Source organism: Sander vitreus, chromosome 2 (genome assembly GCF_031162955.1).
Source record: "Sander vitreus isolate 19-12246 chromosome 2, sanVit1, whole genome shotgun sequence".
Taxonomy (NCBI): domain Eukaryota; kingdom Metazoa; phylum Chordata; class Actinopteri; order Perciformes; family Percidae; genus Sander; species Sander vitreus.
In genome coordinates, this window is record NC_135856.1 from 2,155,761 (window position 1) to 2,175,760 (window position 20,000).

The following is a 20,000-nucleotide window of genomic DNA, read 5'->3' on the forward strand; positions in this document are numbered from 1 at the left end:
TGCTTCTTGCGGTCTTTCTTCTTCTGTAAGAAGTCCTCCCAGGGCGTCAGCTGGTCCTTGCCCTCCAGCTTCTTCTTCACCAGCTGCTCCGTCGTCTCCTTCAGCCCTGCAGACAGAGCAAACACACATTTGATAACAATGAATTAGGCGTGCACGTTTAATCGTTATAAAATCGTGATCTCGATTACGTGAGTTTTAAACATGGACTGTATTAAATAGGTGTTAAAGAGCTCCCAGCGCTGCAGAGCTCTCCCGTCTCTTCACTGAAGCCTCTGTGTTTACAGGCTGCTGGTGATGCTCAATGTGCTCTAGGTGCCAACATTTCTTATGTTTGGTACTGCCAGTTATTTTTTGTTTTGTCATGGTTCATGTGTGCAATAAACATTACACTTCGTGAGAAACATCGTGGCAGAAAATCGTGATTCTAACAACAATGAATACGGCTCAAACTGCTAACTGGGGGAGCTTTCAGAACCCACGCAACAATAGACGTTAGGGTTGATGGAAAGGTAGTCCCGCATCGGCAGACCCTCCCCCACAGCGCTGCACGGGAGGGTCTAGCTAGTCCAAACAGCGCTCTGGGATGGGAGAGAAATGGGCTCTATGGTGTTTTTTGCCCCCAACTGCACCCTCCAGGCAGCGCTGCGACCGATGCCTTCAAGGCACCTAACACCAACCCAACCCCAACCCTACTACCCTAACCCCAACCCTACTACCCTTACCCCAACCCTACTACCCTAACCCCAACCCAACCCTACTACCCTAACCCCAACCCAACCCCAACCCCACTACCCTAACCCTAACCCCAACCCTACTACCCTTACCCCAACCCTGCTGCCTAACCCCCAACCCAGCCCCAACCCTGCTGCCTAACACCAGCCCAGCCCCAGCCCCACTGCCTAACCCCTAACCCAGCCCCAGCCCCACTGCCTAACCCCAGCCCTACTGCCTAACCCCAGCCCTACTGCCTTACCCCTAACCCTGCTGCCTAACCCCAACCCAGCCCTGCTACCCTAACCCCAGCCCTGCTGCCCCTAACCCCAGCCCTACTGCCCTTACCCCAACCCTACTACCCTTACCCCAACCCTACTACCCTAACCCCAACCCAACCCCACTACCCTAACCCCAACCCCACTACCCTAACCCCAACCCAACCCCAACTACCCTAACCCCAACCCTACTACCCTAACCCCAACCCAACTACCCTAACCCCAACCCAACTACTCTAACCCCAACCCCAACCCTAACCCCTAAACTCTGAGTGACATGCGGCGGCCCGTGCACACCTTCAGTCTCCATTTCAACCACGTAGTCGTTGGACGCGTGGGGAGGCTTCTGGGATCCGAACACCCCTAACCCTAAACCAACCCTAACCCACCTAACCCTAACCAGTGCCTAATCCTAGTGCCCTCCAGGCAGCGCTACCTGGAAGGCACCGTTGGGGGCAAAGCACCACCGATAAACGAGAAACATGCTCTGGTTTATTGGCATTTAACCCTCCTGTTGTCTTCCCGTCGACCTTTAACTTGTTGTCCTTTCGGGTCTAAATAGAAAATTATTTTTATTTTGTGCTTTTTCCAACGTTGTAGTACGCTTTTGACGCCGTTTTAAACATTTTTGTCACTTTTTTCAACGATTTTTTTTTAATTCATGGTCAACAAACCTAATTCAAATGACATTATACCTACTTTAAGTTAAAAAAAAAGAAAAAAAAAGCAGAAATTATGAATTATTTTGACTAATAGTTAAAGTCAGAGGATGTTGAGTGAATAATCACAGACTGGTTTATGTTTACGTTTAGTCAGGATACCGTTTTAAAACCCTTTATACATATTTAGGGCCCGAGCGCAGTTGGCCCTAACCAGTCCCTCCAGAAAAACATGATTATAAGTCAACGCATAATCAGCTAAAGTCTGCATATTTATGGGGGGGGGGGCACTTTATGTGCACTTTCGCCTCATAAATTGCCGATTTCTGGGCAAAAAGGCGGGGCTTGCATGATGTCATAATCCCCACATTTTCGCTGTAAAAAAGTCCCAAATATCTCAGCAGAAAGATGGAAAATGTTGCGTTTACTTCACACAAGAGCAGCTGTTTCCCCTGCTGCCATGAGAACGTTATGACGTGACGTTATGACGTGACGTGACGTTATGAGGTGACGTTATGAGGTGACGTTATGACGTGACGTTATGACGTGACGTTATGAGGTGACGTTATGAGGTGACGTTATGAAGTGACGTTATGACGTGACGTTATGACGTGACGTTATGACGTGACGACGTGACGTGACGACGTGACCTGATGAAGTGACCTGATGAAGTGACCTGATGAAGTGACCTGATGAAGTGACGTTATGACGTGACGTTATGACGTGACGTTATGACGTGACGTTATGACGTGACGTGATGACGTGACCTGATGACGTGACGTTATGAAGTGACGTGAACATCATCTAAAAGCTGCAAACCCCGCGATGAAGTCACGATGACACCACAGTTTCTGCAAGTTCCTGCTATTTCATCGCATAAATATCCCTGCATATTCCATCGCAGTTTTTCAGAAAACGTGACGCTTAATCACGGATTTTAGCCCAAAACAATCACAAAATAACTCTGCATGTTTCTGGAAGGACTGCCTATTGAAACTGAAGGAATTCTTCCTTTCCTTTCATTTCTTCCGGTAAATTAGTTGCCTTTTCGAGGGGCTTAACATGCTCAAATAGCATCATTTCCTGTGAAAATGTACGTATTTTAAAGGGGCACAAAAATGGCTCGCTAGCGCCCCCTACAAAATAAAAGAAATGGAGCCCCCGCAGTACGTTTAACGTACACTCACGAAACTTAGTACACATATGTAGCATGTCAAGACGTAAAGAAAAGCTCATTGGAGCCATACCCTAAACCCAACAGGAAGTCCGCCATTTTGAATCGAAAGTTCCAAACTAGTGCGATGTTGGCCATTTCCACACGTCGTACTTTAACGAACTCCTCCGAGAGATTTCATCCGATCGACTTCAGATTTGGTCTGTGCCATCTTAAGACCTTAAAGATGAAAAGTTGTTAAAAGAAAGGCTTTTCGTCATAGGGCGTGGCCGTGGCGAGGCAATATGCATCGAAACCCATATTTCTGATATAAAAAACGTTGAACTGGACCCCCAGGACAACACGAGGGTTAAACCAATCACAATCATCGTGGGCGGGGCTAAGCTCCAGACGGAGCCACGGTGCCTCTGCTAAATAGTCTCAGGAAGGAGCTGGTTTTGGTGGAACGTGGACGTTAAAAAGTAGTTTTAGTCGTGCAACAGAAAGCTCAGATTGGACAGATAGTCTAGCTAGCGGTCTCCTCGTACCTGGCACCCAGGTGATCTCCATCTCCATGTCTCTGTCTTCGTGCAGCTTTGTCTCTTTGTCCTGGATTCCTTTCAGCAGCTCTCTGTACTTTGAGATCTGCACATCGCTTCTCTTCTTTTTACTTCGCTTCTCTTCCTCCTTCTGGGGTTTCTTCTCCGCCTCCACAGCGACGGACTCAGCCGGCCGTTTAGCTACAACACACACAACAAAAGACATCAAAGAATAAATCCCAATCCGATACGGGTCACGTAAACAGGATATTCCGTTTGGATATTCAGAATAAGGATTTTGTCAGATTAAGACGTGTGTGATATTCTGGTATTATTCAGGTTTTAGAGGCATTCTTTGGACATGTATACAGCACATTCAGAATCTGCGTCTCAGTCGGGGTTTTTACAGCAGTTTGGGACAGTTTACGGGCCTCTCGCCTGTTTACGGCTTACGGCCAGCTCTGTGCGTTGCTATGGTTACTGTATACAAACCAACCGGCCGACAGTTTGCAGGGCTGCAGACCCGATAAGAAGGAGAAACACAGCTACTTTTAAACATCATCAAAGACTTGGATAGCAACAGGGTTTTTTGGATATGAGGCGACCTTTTCTAGAAGCTGGTTTAAGGAATGAAAGAGAGACGCTGTGTTCACAGTGTGTGTGTGTCCCCGTGTGTGTGTGTGTGTGTGTGTGTGTGTGTGTGTGTGTGTGTGTGTGTGTGTGTGTGTGTGTGTGTGTGTGGTCGGTCGTTTGGCGAATGGCTCCACATTTTCTCTGTCTCAAGATGCCAAACTGATCTGAGAGTGGAAAACTGGAGCTGGCGAGATCAGGACGTTCTCACGAGGCTAGCAGGTCCCCGGCCCTTCGCCATAATGTGCAACGTAACCCATGCGTTATGCCTCATGTGCGCCCACTCACATATCAATAAATGGATTGACAATGGCGACATCAAGTCCTCCCGGAGTTGTGCCTTTTGTCATTAGTTTAGCATTCAATAACTTCATAAACAGCGGCAGTAAGCTAACAGCTACATGCTAGGTGTGTAGCACCAACATCAATGATGTCGGATCAACAACGTACTTCATCAGGCATCTCAAAACGCACCACATAGGTCAGTCACACGCTACTGTAAAAGAGATGTTACATTTAGCATATATCACCACAGGTAACAAGCTAACCATCGCTAAGTGTTGTGCTAATGCTGAGAACAGGCAGCTTGTATCTTATAGTTGTATCCATATGATGTGACAGACTTAGGTTCATATTTCACCAGTTTGTTGTTAAATAGCAATACGGAAAGTATCAGTTCTCACATCTCACACTTTGAACACTGAAAAACGTAGGTTTTTTATGGGACATCTATACCTAATAATACGTGCATGTAAACGTAGTGGGTGAGGAGCTCCAACAATGTTTCGGTGTCTCTAGTTTCTGTCTCACCCTCTGCTGTTGCGTCTTCGTCTCCACTCTCCGGCTCCCCGAACTCGAACCTTCCTTCGTCACCCTCCTCTTCTTCGTCTTCGCTGGAGGAGGCCAGGTAGGCGTTGAAGTCCATGGCCAGCAGCTCGTCCTTGTTGAAGTTCCTGTTCAGGGCGGTCACGCGCTCGTTGTCCGTCTCGTCCCACGTCAGCTGCACCTGATTGGTTCAACATAGTCTCACACATATCAGTCCCAAAGTCCTGTTGTCTGGCTTTTAACAATACACAAAATCTGTGTGTGTGTGTCTGTCTGTGTGTGTGTCTGTCTGTGTGTGTGTGTCTGTGTGTGTGTGTGTGTGTGTGTCTGTCTGTGTGTGTCTGTGTGTGTGTGTGTCTGTGCGTGTCTGTGTCTGTGTGTGTGTGTGTGTGTGTGTCTGTCTGTGTGTGTGTCTGTCTGTGTGTGTGTGTCTGTGTGTGTGTGTCTGTGTGTGTGTGTGTGTGTGTGTGTCTGTGTGTGTGTGTGTGTGTGTGTCTGTCTGTGTGTGTCTGTGTGTGTGTGTGTCTGTGCGTGTCTGTGTCTGTGTGTGTGTGTGTGTGTGTCTGTGTGTGTGTCTGTGTGTGTGTCTTTGTGTGTGTGTGTGTGTGTGTGTCTTTGTGTGTGTGTGTGTGTGTGTGTGTCTGTGTGTGTGTGTCTGTGTCTGTCTGTGTGTGTGTGTGTGTGTGTGTGTGTGTGTGTCTCTGTCTGTCTGTCTGTCTGTCTGTCTATGTGTGTGTGTGTGTGTGTGTGTGTGTGTCTGTGTGTGTGTGTCTGTGTGTGTGTCTGTGTGTGTGTGTGTGTGTGTGTGTGTGTGTTTGTGTAACCCCCCTTTTGTCCTCGGGTCAAAAAGTTTCTATATCAGAACATTTGGGTTTCTTTTGAACAAACTGTCCAAAAAATAACGTGTATGGTTCCCTACGACGCTCTTCAGAAGCTAAATAATCAGTTCACTACTTTCATTGAATTTGGGTGTTTTAGTCAATTTTATAACATTTGAAGAAAAAACTATTGATAAAAGAACTTTAAAAAAGTGACGAAATGTTAAAAAAGTGAAGAAAAAATATCAAAAAAGTGACGAAATGTCAAAAAAGTGACGAAATGTTAAAAAAGTGACGAAATGTCAAAAAAGTGAAAAAAATATCAAAAAAGTGAAAAAAATGTCAAAAAAGTGAAAAAAATATCAAAAAAGTGACGAAATGTCAAAAAAGTGGAAAAAAATGTTAAACAAGTGAAAAAATTTTTTTTACGAAATGTAAAAAAAATTCAGAAAATGTAAAAAAAAAAAGACATTTTTGTAAAAAAAAGAAAAGAGACAAAAATGTAAAATTACAAAAACATCGGGGAAAGCCACAAAAGTGTCAAAAAAAGACATCCAAAAATGTTGACTCAGAAAAAATAAAAGCTGCAGGTCGACAGGAAGACAACTAAAAAAAAAACCTAAAAAAAACCCTGGGTCTTAATTTTGAAGCTGCAGTAACTGCCGGTCTTCCTACCTTTGATGTTGCGTTGGCGGACGAGGTGAACAGTTTGGGCGTGTAGTCCGAGAGATTCACGTCCGTCGCCACGTCTTTTGGCTCCTCTTCAAACTGGACCCCATCCGGAATAAACCTGTTGAAGAAAGAAGCGACGGATTAACGTGCCGGCTGCTTTGCACACGTTACGTACGCGGAGCGGTTGTTCCAACACTACTCTTCCACTATAATCACTGAAACTGGCGACACAGGACCGAGAGCCTCAGGAGTCTTCTATTTATATGTTTTTACGCGAGGTGTGTGCAGCCTTTTTAGACAAAAATGGATCATAATGTTTCATTATTTCTTTTTAAATTAAACTAAACAACTTAACGCTCTGAGCCCTAAAGGATCATGGGAAAAAACTGGAAATTATGGACATAAAGCGTATCAATCTTGGATGTAAGAGTATGGATTAATTGCGCAGAAGACCCAGAAAAACTCTTGACTTCCAGGCTGGATACGAAACCTTCTGTAAGGGCTACGAAGACACCAAAGACATCAGCAGAACGGGGCAACTGTTAGCTTTTAGCTCCAAAAGACGGTATGTTGCTACTAGTTCTTATTATAAAGTTATTAAGTTATGAATCAGAGGTGCCGTTTTTCCTCGTATACGATATGCTCGGTCACATAAGGTTAAGGTCTGTCAGTGAGCGTATTGGCAGTTTGGTTTTGAGAGTTTTTATTTCTCGTTTCCCTCCCCTGCGTCCTCTTATAACAGCTGACAGTAGATTGGTGTTTCACAGCTCTGTGCCGGCTCCAAAAAAACTGAAGAAACAACAACAATCCCAAAGCAAAAAGCTCTCCGTCTCGCCTGTGAATCACACAATCCTACACGTGTGGCGCTGCGAGTGCAGCTGGTTAAAAAATACATTCCGCAGTACATCCGCTCCGCAAACAGTCGGCATACGTTACTCGTGCAGTGTAGCCAAAGCGTAAGTTAGATCTATGCTCTCTCCCATCTCACCGGAGGTCGAGCACGGAGCAGCTGCTCTCGTACTCAAAGCCGTCACACTCCTGGTAGATCTTGGCAGCGGTGTCGGCCGAGTCGCACTCCACCACGGCGTAGAAATACTTCAGGCGCTTGAACTGGTAGTCACGCATCCTCTCTCTGTAGCCTCTGAGAGGAGACACACACACACAGACACACGCGCGCGCGCGCACACACAGACAGACACACACACAGACAGACACACACGCGCACACGCACACACACACACAGACAGACACACACGCGCACGCACACACACACACAGACAGACACACGCGCGCACACACACACACACACACACACACACACACACACACACACAGACACACACACACACACAGACAGACAGACGCGCGCACACACACACACAGACAGACAGACACACACGCGCACACAGACAGACAGACAGACACACACACAGACACACACAGACAGACAGACACACACACACACACACACACAGACACACACAGACAGACAGACAGACACACACACACACACACACATAGTTAAACAGTCAAGTTTTTCTTTATACACGGTTTTCCCAACATGACATCATGACTTTGCGTAAACATACTGGTGTTGTCCTGGGGTCATTCTGACCCCAAATGAAATCTTTTGCCGTCAAAATATGTTTTTTATTTATCAAATGGTCTGAAAAGAATGGTAGTTGTTGAACACTATGCTCTAAATTATTAAAATAAATGTGAAGTAACTTCTGTTGTCCTCCGCAGCACAAAGTGGTTCAATGGAGCAAACAGTCACAGCATACTGCCAAAACATCTTAGATCATGGATGTTTGATGTGTGAGGTCAAGCAATGGTTAGGACAACAACAAAAACAACAAAACACGATCTTTTCTCACAGCTGTTTCACATTTTAGTCTGAGGGGCCATCCACACGGAGCCGGGTTTTTTTTTTGAAACCGGGTCCCAGGGTGAAAACGGCCCTCTTTTGGCTTCGTCTGGATGGTGAAGCCGGCTTTTTTATCGTATCGATGATGTCATCGCCACACCCCTCGACCTCTTACCCGCACTAGTGCACGGCCACACGCGACTGCGGTGAAGCTAAGCGAGCGTCTCCCATCTCAGTGGTCCAACCAGCTCACTTCATCTAGCTAAATAGTTTGTCTCTGCTCCCTGACACTTCCCTCTGCTCTGCCGGTCCTGGATTCTACACAAGATATATTGCTAACGTTATGTAGCTAACGTTAAACATCGCTAAAGTAGCTGACCGCTACAGCAGCGACGTCACGTTAACGTTAGCTGCTATGGTTAGCTGTTTATAAAGTGGAAGTCATATTTTGCACGGAAATCCACGCCACTTTCTAAAGCCAAGTGGCTTGTTATCTGCACGCATTTTGAGCGCCGTATACAGCGGACGGGTTGGGAAAAGAAGAAAGCGACGGTTGGGTTTAGGAAACGTGACACTGTCTCCTGTCGTTTGACCCATCATCCCCCCCCCCCCCCCCGACCAACCTCCCTATGCAGATTTTCTCCCTTTCATACTACTCGCTACGGCGTCAATTCACACGCAACGGCGTTGATAAACACGCTAAAAAGCGAGTATGAGTATAACACGCCAATAATGGCATACGACGTGGCGTATCACACATACACCCCTTCATGACATCAGTCTGGTTTTCCGGAGTTTTGTGTTAACCTGGGTACTTTAGAAGCTAAGTTAAAAAAAGGTTTAGTCATCTGTGTGAACTGGGACGTTAATCTACATCCAGATGTTTATAGCGAGTTACTTACTTCTCCTCCTCGGTGTCGTCCTCCGAGTCGTCGGGCAGCGCTCTCAGCTCCAGCGGTCCCTTGGTCTGCTCCGCCTTCAGCCTCTCCTTCCCAAACTCTGACGGGTAGATCTGAGACAACACCCAGCATGCACTGCTCGTCATCTCTCTTACAGACGACATTCACCAGTTTGAAAAGTGACCCACTTCATCACACGGCCCAGTTTAGTCCGTGCCCCATACTAACGTAAACAACTTCACTACAAAGCAACCCCAGAGTCTTCAAACCAAAACGGGGGCAGCGGTGTTTCCAAATGTCTCCGTTTCAGTGGAGTACTTTCATTCCAAACCACACAGTTGACAACCTGCAGGTGGAGGCGGTGGAAATACACGCCGCTGTGGACACGCCGCTGTGGTCCGACAATGCAAAGAACATTAACCAAATTAACATTAAGCCCACAGCTGTCTGCGAACACGGAGTGCGGAAAGTGTGTCAGAGGCTCCCAGACGGGTGAACTGAGACCCCGTTTCCTGTTTGTCGGTCAACGGTTAAAGATCAGTTAACATTTCATTTCATTGTTCTTTCCTTTGGAAGGCTGGCTGCCAAAAATCACCACTTACTAGCTGATTAATTAGCCTGAGGTAAACGATAGCTATCAGTAAACAGAAGTGACGTGGTGGCGGGCGTCTGCGCCAGTGTGTGTGTGTGTGTGTGTCTTGATCGCTATAGCTATGCGAGTACTTTCGATAGAAAAAAAACCCCGACCTGGATCGGTGCTAGCAACACGGAGTAGCTGCAGCTACGTCTGCTAGCTTCCGCTGAGCTAACACGGCAGTTGTCGGGGCCAGTTTTAGAGAGCCTTTGTGCCTCTTAACAGACGCAAAATGCAATTAAAATGTCTGTGCCAACATGAACACGGCCCTAACGTGACAACAAGATGTGTTTTCAACTCAGACATTGTTTATACTCACCTACCCTGTCCTGATCCTGCCGGTGGGTAGCTGGCCCTGCTAGCTGCTAGCTGTTAGCTGTTAGCTGCTATCTACTGTCCGTGATATGTGTTCAGCCAGGCTTTTGTGAAAATCATCACGCAGCAGTTCCGTTTGTGTGTGATCGATCTGGTGTTGGTGAGTAGGAGGCTCGTCAGTGTCGATATGTGTGGTGGTTACTGGCGGACGCCGCTCCTGCTGGCTCCCGCCGCACCGCATCTCACTGCAAACCGTCACCAATGAAGAATGAACTCGCTGCTGAGTTCAAGGACACCTCACGCAGATAAAGTAAAATACGAGCATTACTTTAGGAGTTTGCTGGGATTACAGGAAACTCTGCAGACTGAGCTGTAGTTGTGACATTTCTCTGTCAACAGTTAGCATTTAGATAATCATCTAAAAGTGCGGACAGCAAAACCTTTCAGTTTTTGGGCTCTATTTTACCGATCTGAGGTCACGGCGTGAAGCGCCTGGTGCAGGTGTGTTTAGGACGTGTCCAAATCCACTTTTGCTAGTTTGACGGCAGTAAAAAGGGTCCGTGTGCCGGGTGCATGGTTCTAAAGGGTTGTTCTTAGTGTCTTCATTAATCAGAGGTGTGTTTTGGGCGTAACATGCAATCAACCAATCAGAGATCATCTCCCATTCCCTTTAAAAGCCAGGCGCGTTTGGACCTTGGAGCATTGCTGTTATGATGGAGGATCTGCACCGTAATATTTGTATTTGTAATCTTCTGCATGTGTGTGTGCTGCTGTGCGTCCCTGTGTGTGTGTGTGTGTGTGTGTGTGTGTGTGTGTGCGTGTGTGTGCTGTGTCCCTGTGTGTGTAACAAGCATAGTGTGCACATGCTGTGCACGAGCATTTTACTAATGCTCTGTTAAAATAACAATGAAATGCTGCGTTATTGACTTTAGACCAGGTTTTTGTTGGTCAATGGTGCCATCACTTCCCACTGTCTCAAGATAGCAATACGCCCAGAATGCACCTGAACACACCTCCCTGTAAGACCAGCACGCCCAGAATGCACCTGAACACACCTCCCTGTAAGACCAGCACGCCCAGAATGCACCTGAACACACCTCCCTGTAAGACCAGCACGCCCAGAATGCACCTGAACACACCTCCCTGTAAGACCAACACGCCCAGAACGCACCTGAACACACCTCCCTGTAAGACCAGCACGCCCAGAATGCACCTGAACACACCTCCCTGTAAGACCAGCACGCCCAGAATGCACCTGAACACACCTCCCTGTAAGACCAGCACGCCCAGAATGCACCTGAACACACCTCCCTGTAAGACCTATTATTGTATTTAAACGACGCGGGCGCTGGACGGGAAATTGACAACCGCGTCGGTCTTAAACTAGCAAAGGCACTTGTGTCAGGCTTTGCGCTGCGCCGGGTGCAAGATAGGGCCCATTATCTGCTTTACCTTGACAGACAGCACAGCTCCTCCTTTAGGTACGAAGGAGTTGAACAGAGCCAGCAGGTCTTTGGCTTTCATCCGGTCCCAGTCCATGTTGCAGACGGCCAGTCGGGTAGAAACCTGACACACAAACGTTCAGAAAACACAGTTAAAGGATCTCCACCGATCTACACACATCAGACCTGGTTATAACTCGACTAGAAAGCTGTGTGTGTGTGTGTGTGTGTGTGTGTGTGTGTGTGTGTGTGCGTGTGTGTGTGAGAAACACTGTGTACCGTTCCACCCCTAGTGTTCATACTGTATAAATTAGCCTCGGCTAGCAGTCTTTTCTCCTTGGCTCGTAGCTTAATCCCTGGGATTTTCAGTGTAAACACTGTTGAAACGGAGCATCTAATATTGGTAGAAGGAGCAACTAGCAGACTGTCGTTACTGCACCTTTCTTTGGTCTGCTGCGCTCTGGCAGTGCGTGTGCGTGTCGATTGGCTGGAATAATGTTCTGTGGCTCGTGCACTCCTTTTTTGTTTGTTTTGTTTGTGTATTAACACCGGATTTCCTGTCAGCGCGCACAGAAAAATAGGAAGCTAGGTGACCATGAGGAGACATTCCCTGAATTTGACAAAAAGTGACTTCACTTAATATACCTTTAAGAGCTCCTGGGAGCTTAAAAGAGACGAAATATCCCTTTAACCCTGGCTGTCTTCCATTGGACCATGCCCTTGTCGACGCGATTGTCCCTTTTGTTCAATGTTTTTGGCTTTTTTTTTTTTGTTTGTTGCCGTTTTACACTTCTCTTCACTACCGTGTATAAACACCACCAACACCAACTCATTACTAGTTTTACACTTTTTGCATTTCATGATCAGTTAAAGCTGCAAGCAGCGTTGGTCGGGCCCTCGCACCTCCCTGCGTGTCTGGCGGACGCCGCTCCTTGCTGGCTCCCGCCGCACCTCACTGCAAACCGTCACGCTCTGCTGAGTTCAGCGATACCTCACACAAGACTACCTTAAACAGGTCACAAGTTTTTTCGGAGTTAAACTCCACAAGCACACACACACACACACACACACACACACACACACACACACACACACACACACACACACACACACACACACACACACACACACGTCCTCAGCGCAGCAGCAGGCAGAGGCGGGGTCTGTTCCGAGTATCTTAAAGCCCCGTCTGTGTTGAGCAAAACATTACGTGAATTACTACGAGAATGGACTGATGCGGAGGTGCAGGCACTGCTGGCCATGTACGGCCTCCTCCACGCTGTTTTCTTGTTGTATGTGGTGCTAAGGTCTAGTGACGATGCTATAAAGGCCGTTGCCGTGCTTGCGTCACTCCCTTACCCCCCCCCTACCAGCCCCTATGGCCACTTGGCCAGTGGGAATGCAAACCGGAAAAAAGATTTTGGGGGAGAGTAGTTCTTAGAACTGCTTAAAAGTGTACTTTTCCTCTAAAAAGTACAAGTACTATCCGGTCGGAAAGCACCTAATGACACCTCACACAAGACTCTACCTTAAATGGTTCAAATGTTATGAAAGGGGCGTGGCCTGAGTAAGTGGGCGTGGCTAAAGTATAGGGTGCTGGCGCAGTATCACACATTATAAGTTTCATGTAAATCGGAGGATGTTTGTCATATAAGGCGCATTTCCTGTTGCCAGCGGGGGGCGCTATGACCAAAAGTCAGTTTTGGGCTATAAATGTAATCAGGCCTGGACTCTTGTCAATCATGAAGTCGCCAAAAAGAAACCCAATATTTCTGAGATAGACATTTAGAAAACGGGTCAATTTTGACCCAGAGGACAACATGAGGGTTAAAGCATGTGTGTTCTCACTCACTCTCTGTCACACCCCCCCCCCACGCAGACGCCTCCTTACCTCGTCGCTGCGTGGGGCGTCTTTGGCCAGCTCGCCCCAGTCGTGTTCGATCTCCTCTTCCTCTTTCCTCAGGATGGCGTCCACGTCGTCGTCGTCGTCTTCGTCCGAGCTCGTCTCCACGTTTCCCTTCCCTCGCGCCAGATCTGGCTCGCTGTCGCTGTCGCTGTCCTCCTCCGAATCCAGACCGGACTCCTGCTCGTCGGATCCGCTCGCCGCGTCGCTCCCCTCCTCGTCATCGTCTTCGTCCTCCCCACTGCTGTCCGCGACACTGTCTCCCAGGTCAACGTAGTCCCCCCCTCTGCAGTATGCTGCTCCTCCTCGTCCCCGTCGTCTCCTGAGGAAAATAATAAAACGTGCTACGGTCAGCGGCGTCGACAGTGACAGAAACCTGGCGAGCTCTGAGACCGTGAGGTCAGTGCACCTGTACAGATATGATGACAACTCAAAGATTACAGCAGCTGCTGTAACCCTCCTGTTGTCCTCGGCGTCAAATCTGACCCGTTTTCTAAAAGTTTCTATATCACAATTTTTGGGTTTCTTTCAACCAAACTGTTAAAAAAAAACAACATGGACGGTATCCTAAACTAGTAAAGTAAATGATCAGTTCACTACTTTCATTGAATTTGGGTGTTTTATTCAATTTTATGGCATTTGAAGAAAAGAAAAAAAAAAAACGCTGAAAAAAATGAGGGGGAAAAAAATGCTGAAAGAAAGTGCCAAAAACATCAGAAAAGGTGGCAAAAAAACTGAAAAATACGCTGAAAAAATCGTCAAAAACATCGGAAAAAGTGCCAAAAAAACTTATAAAAGTGGGGGGAAAAATACGTTGGAAAAAAAAATCTGATAAAAGTGACAAAAAAATAAAAAATTTAAAAAACGCTAAAAAAAAATGACAAAAAAATCTGAAAAAGTGCAAAAACACTTGGATAAAAGTGGGAAAAAATACGTTGAAAAACAGCGTCAAAAACATCGGAAAAGGTGGCAAAAAAATCGTAGAAAAAATCGTCAAAAACATCGGAAAAGGTGGCAAAAAAACTTGGATAAAAGTGTTGGGGGAAAAACACTGAAAAAAACGTCAAAAACATCAGAAAAGGTGCCAAAAAAAACTTTGAAAAAAGTGGGGGAAAGAATCGTCACAAACATCGGAAAAGGTGCCAAAAAAACTTAAAAAAACGCTGAAAAAAATTGTCAAAAACATCGGAAAAGGTGCCAAAAAAAAATCGCTGAAAAACGACTGAAAAAAAATCGCCAAAAAACATCGGAAAAAGGTGCCGAAAAAAACTTGGATAAAAGTGGGGAAAAAATACGTTGAAAAAAAATTCGTCAAAAACATCGGAAAAAGTGCCAAAAAAAACTTGGCCAAAAGTGGGGAAAAAATACGTTGAAAAAAAATCGTCAACAACATCAGAAAAGGTGGCAAAAAAAACTTGGATAAAAGTGGGGAAAAAATATGTTGAAAAAAAATAGTCAAAAACATCGGAAAAAGTGCCAAAAAAACTTGGATAAAAGTGGGAAAAAATACGTTGAAAAACAGCGTCAAAAACATCGGAAAAGGTGGCAAAAAAAACAGCTGAAAAAAAATCGTCAAAAAACATCGAAAAAAGTGCCAAAAAACTTGGATAAAAGTGGGAAAAAAATACGTTGAAAAAAATCGTCAAAAACATCGGAAAAGGTGGCAAAAAAACTTAAAAAAAATAAAAAAAGGGGCATAAACAGCGTACTCACCCTCTTCCACAACTCGAACACCTCGTTCAAGCTGCTCTCCTTTCCCGTCCTTCCTCAGCGCTGCTTTCCCTGTCTTCCCCTCGTCATCCGCCTTCACCAGCTTCTCCTTTACTTTTTTCTTTTTCTTGCCCTCTGCCGCCTTCTTTGTCTCTGCGTCCCCCTCGTCCTCGTCGTCCGAGAGTTTGTAGAAGCGCTTCAGGTCCTCCGTGGAGGTCTGGTTGATGGGACGGCCTCGCTTGTCCACCGTGTACTTCTCCTTGAAGCGCTTGTCGTGAAACATGGACTGGAATCGCTTGTCGATCTTGATTTTGCGGTCTCTCTCGGGCATTTCCCAGAACCTGGGGTCCTTCTGCACCCGGAGGAAGCGCTCGTCGCCGTCCGGCTTCTTTTTGGACGACATGGCGGGCAAACTTAACGTGTCACCTGAAAAACAGCAGGACATATTGTTGGGTAACGTGACAACAAGCACTTAGGATTCTTCTTCTCAGCGTCAGCGCTGGAAGAAGTATTCAGATCCTTTACTTCAGGGAAAGTACTAACACCACACTGTACAAATACTCTGTTACGAGTAAAAGTCCTGCGTTAAAAATGTTACTCAAGTAGAAGTTTAAGAATCATCAGGAAAATGTAGTTAAAGTAGTAAAAAAAAATCGTCAAAAACATCGGAAATGATGGCAAAAAAAACGTTAAAAAAATCTGAAAAAGTGCTAAAAAAAACTTTGAAAAAAAGTGTGTGTGTTACAGTGTTTGTATCTGTGTCTGTTACAGTGTGTGTGTGTGTGTTACAGTGTTTGTGTGTGTGTTACAGTGTTTGCATCTGTGTCTGTTACAGTGTTTGTGTGTGTGTGTTACAGTGTGTGTGTGTTACTGTGTGTGTGTTACAGTGTTTGCATCTGTGTCTGTTACAGTGTGTGTGTGTGTGTGTGTGTGTGTGTGTGTGTTACTGTTACTGTGTGTGTGTGTGTAACTGTGTGTGTGTTTGTATCCGTGTATGTTACAGTGTGTGTTTGTTACTGTGTGTGTGTGTGTGTTTGTGTGTGTGTTACAGTGTTTGTGTGTTTGTATCTGTGTCTGTTACAGTGTGTGTGTGTGTGTTACAGTGTTTGTGTGTTTGTATCTGTGTCTGTTACAGTGTGTGTGTGTTACAGTGTTTGTGTGTTTGTATCTGTGTCTGTTACAGTGTGTGTGTGTGTTACAGTGTTTGTGTGTTTGTATCTGTGTCTGTTACAGTGTGTGTGTGTTACTGTGTGTGTGTGTTTGTGTGTGTGTTACAGTGTGTGTGTGTTACAGTGTTTGTATCTGTGTCTGTTACAGTGTGTGTGTGTGTGTTACAGTGTGTGTGTGTGTCTGTTACAGTGTGTGTTTGTGTGTTACAGTGTTTGTGTGTTTGTATCTGTGTCTGTTACAGTGTGTGTGTGTGTGTGTTACTGTGTGTGTGTGTGTGTGTGTGTGTGTTACAGTGTTTGTGTGTTTGTATCTGTGTCTGTTACAGTGTGTGTGTGTGTGTGTGTGTGTGTGTGTTACAGTGTTTGTGTGTTTGTATCCGTGTCTGTTACAGTGTGTGTGTGTGTGTGTGTGTGTGTGTTACAGTGTTTGTATCTGTGTCTGTTACAGTGTGTGTGTGTGTGTTACAGTGTTTGTGTGTTTGTATCTGTGTCTGTTACAGTGTGTGTGTGTGTGTGTGTGTGTGTAGTCTTCCACTGTCCCTCAGATTGTGGCATGTCTGTACATATTGGGCAGCAAGATAAGCCCTGTCTCCTTCTCCCAGGAGGAGGTTTAATTATGAATTGACATTAATCTCTTTGAAATCTGGGTTTACAGAGTTAAAAGTGTTCAAATAAATGTCCCTTGTGTCACTGAATGCTTTACATTGTAGGACAAAGTGCATCATTAGATAACGTTACTAATACTGCTATTGGTTGCAGCTTATTCTCTGGATTTAGACAGAAAACTGTGTTTTCTGTGAGAGAATTGCTGTTGAAAATATCCGGTCAAACTGCCATAAACGTCTGTAACGTTAGCTAACGTCTCTGTGGGGACATTCTTAAACGCTTAACGTAAACAAGCTTAACGTGGTTTAATGTACCTAAACAACGATCAATCATCACCAAATTTCTCTCTCATATAGCTTTGATATCAAGTAATATGAGAGTGAAATATGGTGATGATTGATCGTTGTTTAGGTACATTAAACCACGTTAATCTTTTTCACGTTACGCGTTTTAGAATGTCCCCACAGCTTCAGCTAAACTGACATGTAAACAAAATGTCCGAACAGTGAAGACGGACACCTAAGGGCGGGAAAACCAGCCAACGGCTAACCCTACACATAACTCTGAGCACGTATCCGTGAATATATAATGACAAAAGAGTTTAAAACAACGTTTAAAAAGAACAATTATCGTAGAAATGTCCCGACGTACCTCTCTGGTCTTCTGCTACACGTGTTTTCCCAGCATGCAACTCTTCCGTGACTCGTCCAACGTTCCCGCCCCTTTCTTGGTAAGGCAAGCGAAGTGGGACAAAACGCGCATGAACTGCAGATACTTTACAAAACACGTTTTAGCTAACATGTTATCATTCAAAACCTATTATTACATGTTTAAAATTAATTTCACATCGTTAATAACATGTGTCAATGCATTTAAGACAATATCCCTCCAATACTTTTTCATATTTTAGCATGCAATAAATTAAATATTAAATATAAATATAATAATACAAATATTAATCTAATAATAATAATATAATAATAATATTATGATATAATAATGTAAATAATATAATAATATTATTATGATAATAATAATAATATATAATAATGTAAATAATATAAATATAATATAATAATAATATAATATAATAATAATATTATTATATAATAATGTAAATAATATAATAATATTATTATTATTATAATAATAATATATAATAATGTAAATAATGTAAATAATATAAATATAATATATAAATAGTAATAATATTATAATAATATTATATAATAATGTAAATAATATACATATAAAAATATAAATATAATATAAATATAATAAATTAAATACATTTTTCATATTTTTTAAAATGTTTTTAATAATTTAATTCTTAAATGTACAATTGCAAATCACAACAATCTAACAAACCTCTGTATATATACTAAATTCAAACACATGTATTGTTTTTATAATAGATTGTTTCAGTTGTGCAGTCTAATGTATTGTAGTGGGTATACTGCACCACATATATATAGGCTATATATATATATATATATATATATATATATATATATATACACTTTTTTCTGGGTGTCCTCCCCCAGGGTTATTTTGAGCGTCAAAGACTTAATTTCCTGCAATCTCCTACACTTTTATGCACCAATTTATATTGGGAATACCTTTATTTATCCTATGAGAAGGAAAACACAGATGACGTTCAAAATATATCAAATATATAATGGAATATAAAGCAGTAAGAGGGCTTTCACATCAGGGACCTAACAGGTCTCCCTGCATGTTCAGCAGTGTTAGTTTAGTTTGCTGTCACATTACTCGACCCCGTATTTGTGAATACAAATATCTGAAGTGAAAGTTCTGTCACAAAACTATGTTGTTGCGTATCATTGCACATTTTTAGGTGGGTATATGGAAAATCCTGGAGCTTTCTTAGCGGATATACTGCGTATACCTTCGTATCACGTAGACCACACCGCTGGATTGTTTAGTCCGTTCCCGGACTGGGATCCAGTTCCGCTGTTTCCAAAGAACCAATCATAATCCGGGTCCACATTTTCCCTCCTTCCTCGTCTTCTCCGGGGTCACGGTGTGGAGGACAGGAAGGACTAACAGCTCAGTTGTTATACAATAATGTTCAGACTATCTCTGCTTTAATTCACAGCAGATTTGGACTTTTTCCAGCATCCCCCATGAGCAGCGGAGTGTGTCTAAGAGTGCTGCGGGCAGCCGGCTCTCCTCTTGCGGCCTCCTCGGGCAGCTGGAGCCGGGTCAGACTACCGGCCGACCCGAGACATGCACCCCGCCGAGGGCTGTCTGCGTCGGGCAGAGGAGGCACCATGAATGTGTTCAACAGGGAGATGAAGAAGCAGCAGAAACACTGGGCAGCGTCGCTGCAGGATGGACACCAGTACGACTACCTGAGGGACGAGGTGAATATGTATGAATGGAGTTCTATTGCTAGGCAACAGTCAGGAAGCTTGTTCACTTCCTGTCAGTTGATGTTGTCATCCAGTCGTGGAATGTAACTAAGTACATTTACTCAAGTACTGTACTTAACACACGCACACACACACACACACACTTTACATATACGTACACACACACACACACACACACACACACACACACACACACACACCCTTTACACACACACACACACACACACACACACACACACACACACACACACACACACACACACACACATATACGTACACACACACACACACACACACACACTTTACATATACGTACACACACACACACACACACTTTACATATACGTACACACACATTAACACACACACACACATATACGTACACACACACACACACACACACATATATATACATATACATATACACACACACATTCACACACACACACACACACACTATATACGTACACACACACACACAGACACACGCACGCACACATATATATTTACATTTACGTACACGCGCACACACACACATACATATACGTACACACACATACACACACACATACATATACGTACACACACACACACACATACATACACACACACACACACACACACACACACATACACACACACACACACACACACACATCTACATTACTGTCCACTTTGTTCAGTACTTTAGTTCAGCTTTAGTTACTAGTACTTGTACTTTTCTTTTCATGCCACTGTTTCGTTACTTTAGTTACTAGTTACTCTAGTCTACAT

The 20,000-nt window shown here is 44.4% G+C and overlaps 2 protein-coding genes across 4 annotated transcripts in view; one reads left to right on the forward strand and one right to left on the reverse strand.

Moving 5' to 3' along the window:
* The window catches only part of esf1 (ESF1 nucleolar pre-rRNA processing protein), a 24,545-nt gene extending 7,009 nt beyond the window's left edge, over positions 1 to 17,536 (reverse strand). Inside the window, 11 exon segments of the mRNA XM_078272643.1 lie at positions 1 to 106; positions 3,350 to 3,541; positions 4,781 to 4,976; positions 6,289 to 6,403; positions 7,274 to 7,426; positions 9,055 to 9,164; positions 11,453 to 11,566; positions 13,334 to 13,627; positions 13,630 to 13,667; positions 15,059 to 15,481; positions 17,482 to 17,536. The exon segment at positions 1 to 106 is cut by the window's left edge and continues 22 nt beyond it. Of these exon segments, the coding sequence (XP_078128769.1) occupies positions 1 to 106; positions 3,350 to 3,541; positions 4,781 to 4,976; positions 6,289 to 6,403; positions 7,274 to 7,426; positions 9,055 to 9,164; positions 11,453 to 11,566; positions 13,334 to 13,627; positions 13,630 to 13,667; positions 15,059 to 15,458 (1,718 nt within the window). The 5' untranslated portion in view covers positions 15,459 to 15,481; positions 17,482 to 17,536.
* A 1,296-nt stretch (positions 17,537 to 18,832) lies between these two features.
* ndufaf5 (NADH:ubiquinone oxidoreductase complex assembly factor 5) overlaps positions 18,833 to 20,000 on the forward strand; it is a 21,192-nt gene continuing 20,024 nt past the window's right edge. The window contains exon 1 of one of the 3 annotated variants that reach the window (XM_078272724.1): positions 18,833 to 19,217. In XM_078272724.1, coding sequence (XP_078128850.1) covers positions 18,978 to 19,217 — 240 coding nt within the window. In that variant the 5' untranslated portion in view covers positions 18,833 to 18,977. The remainder of the gene's footprint in view (positions 19,218 to 20,000) is intronic. The other 2 variants (XM_078272733.1, XM_078272714.1) reach the window with 2 other exon arrangements.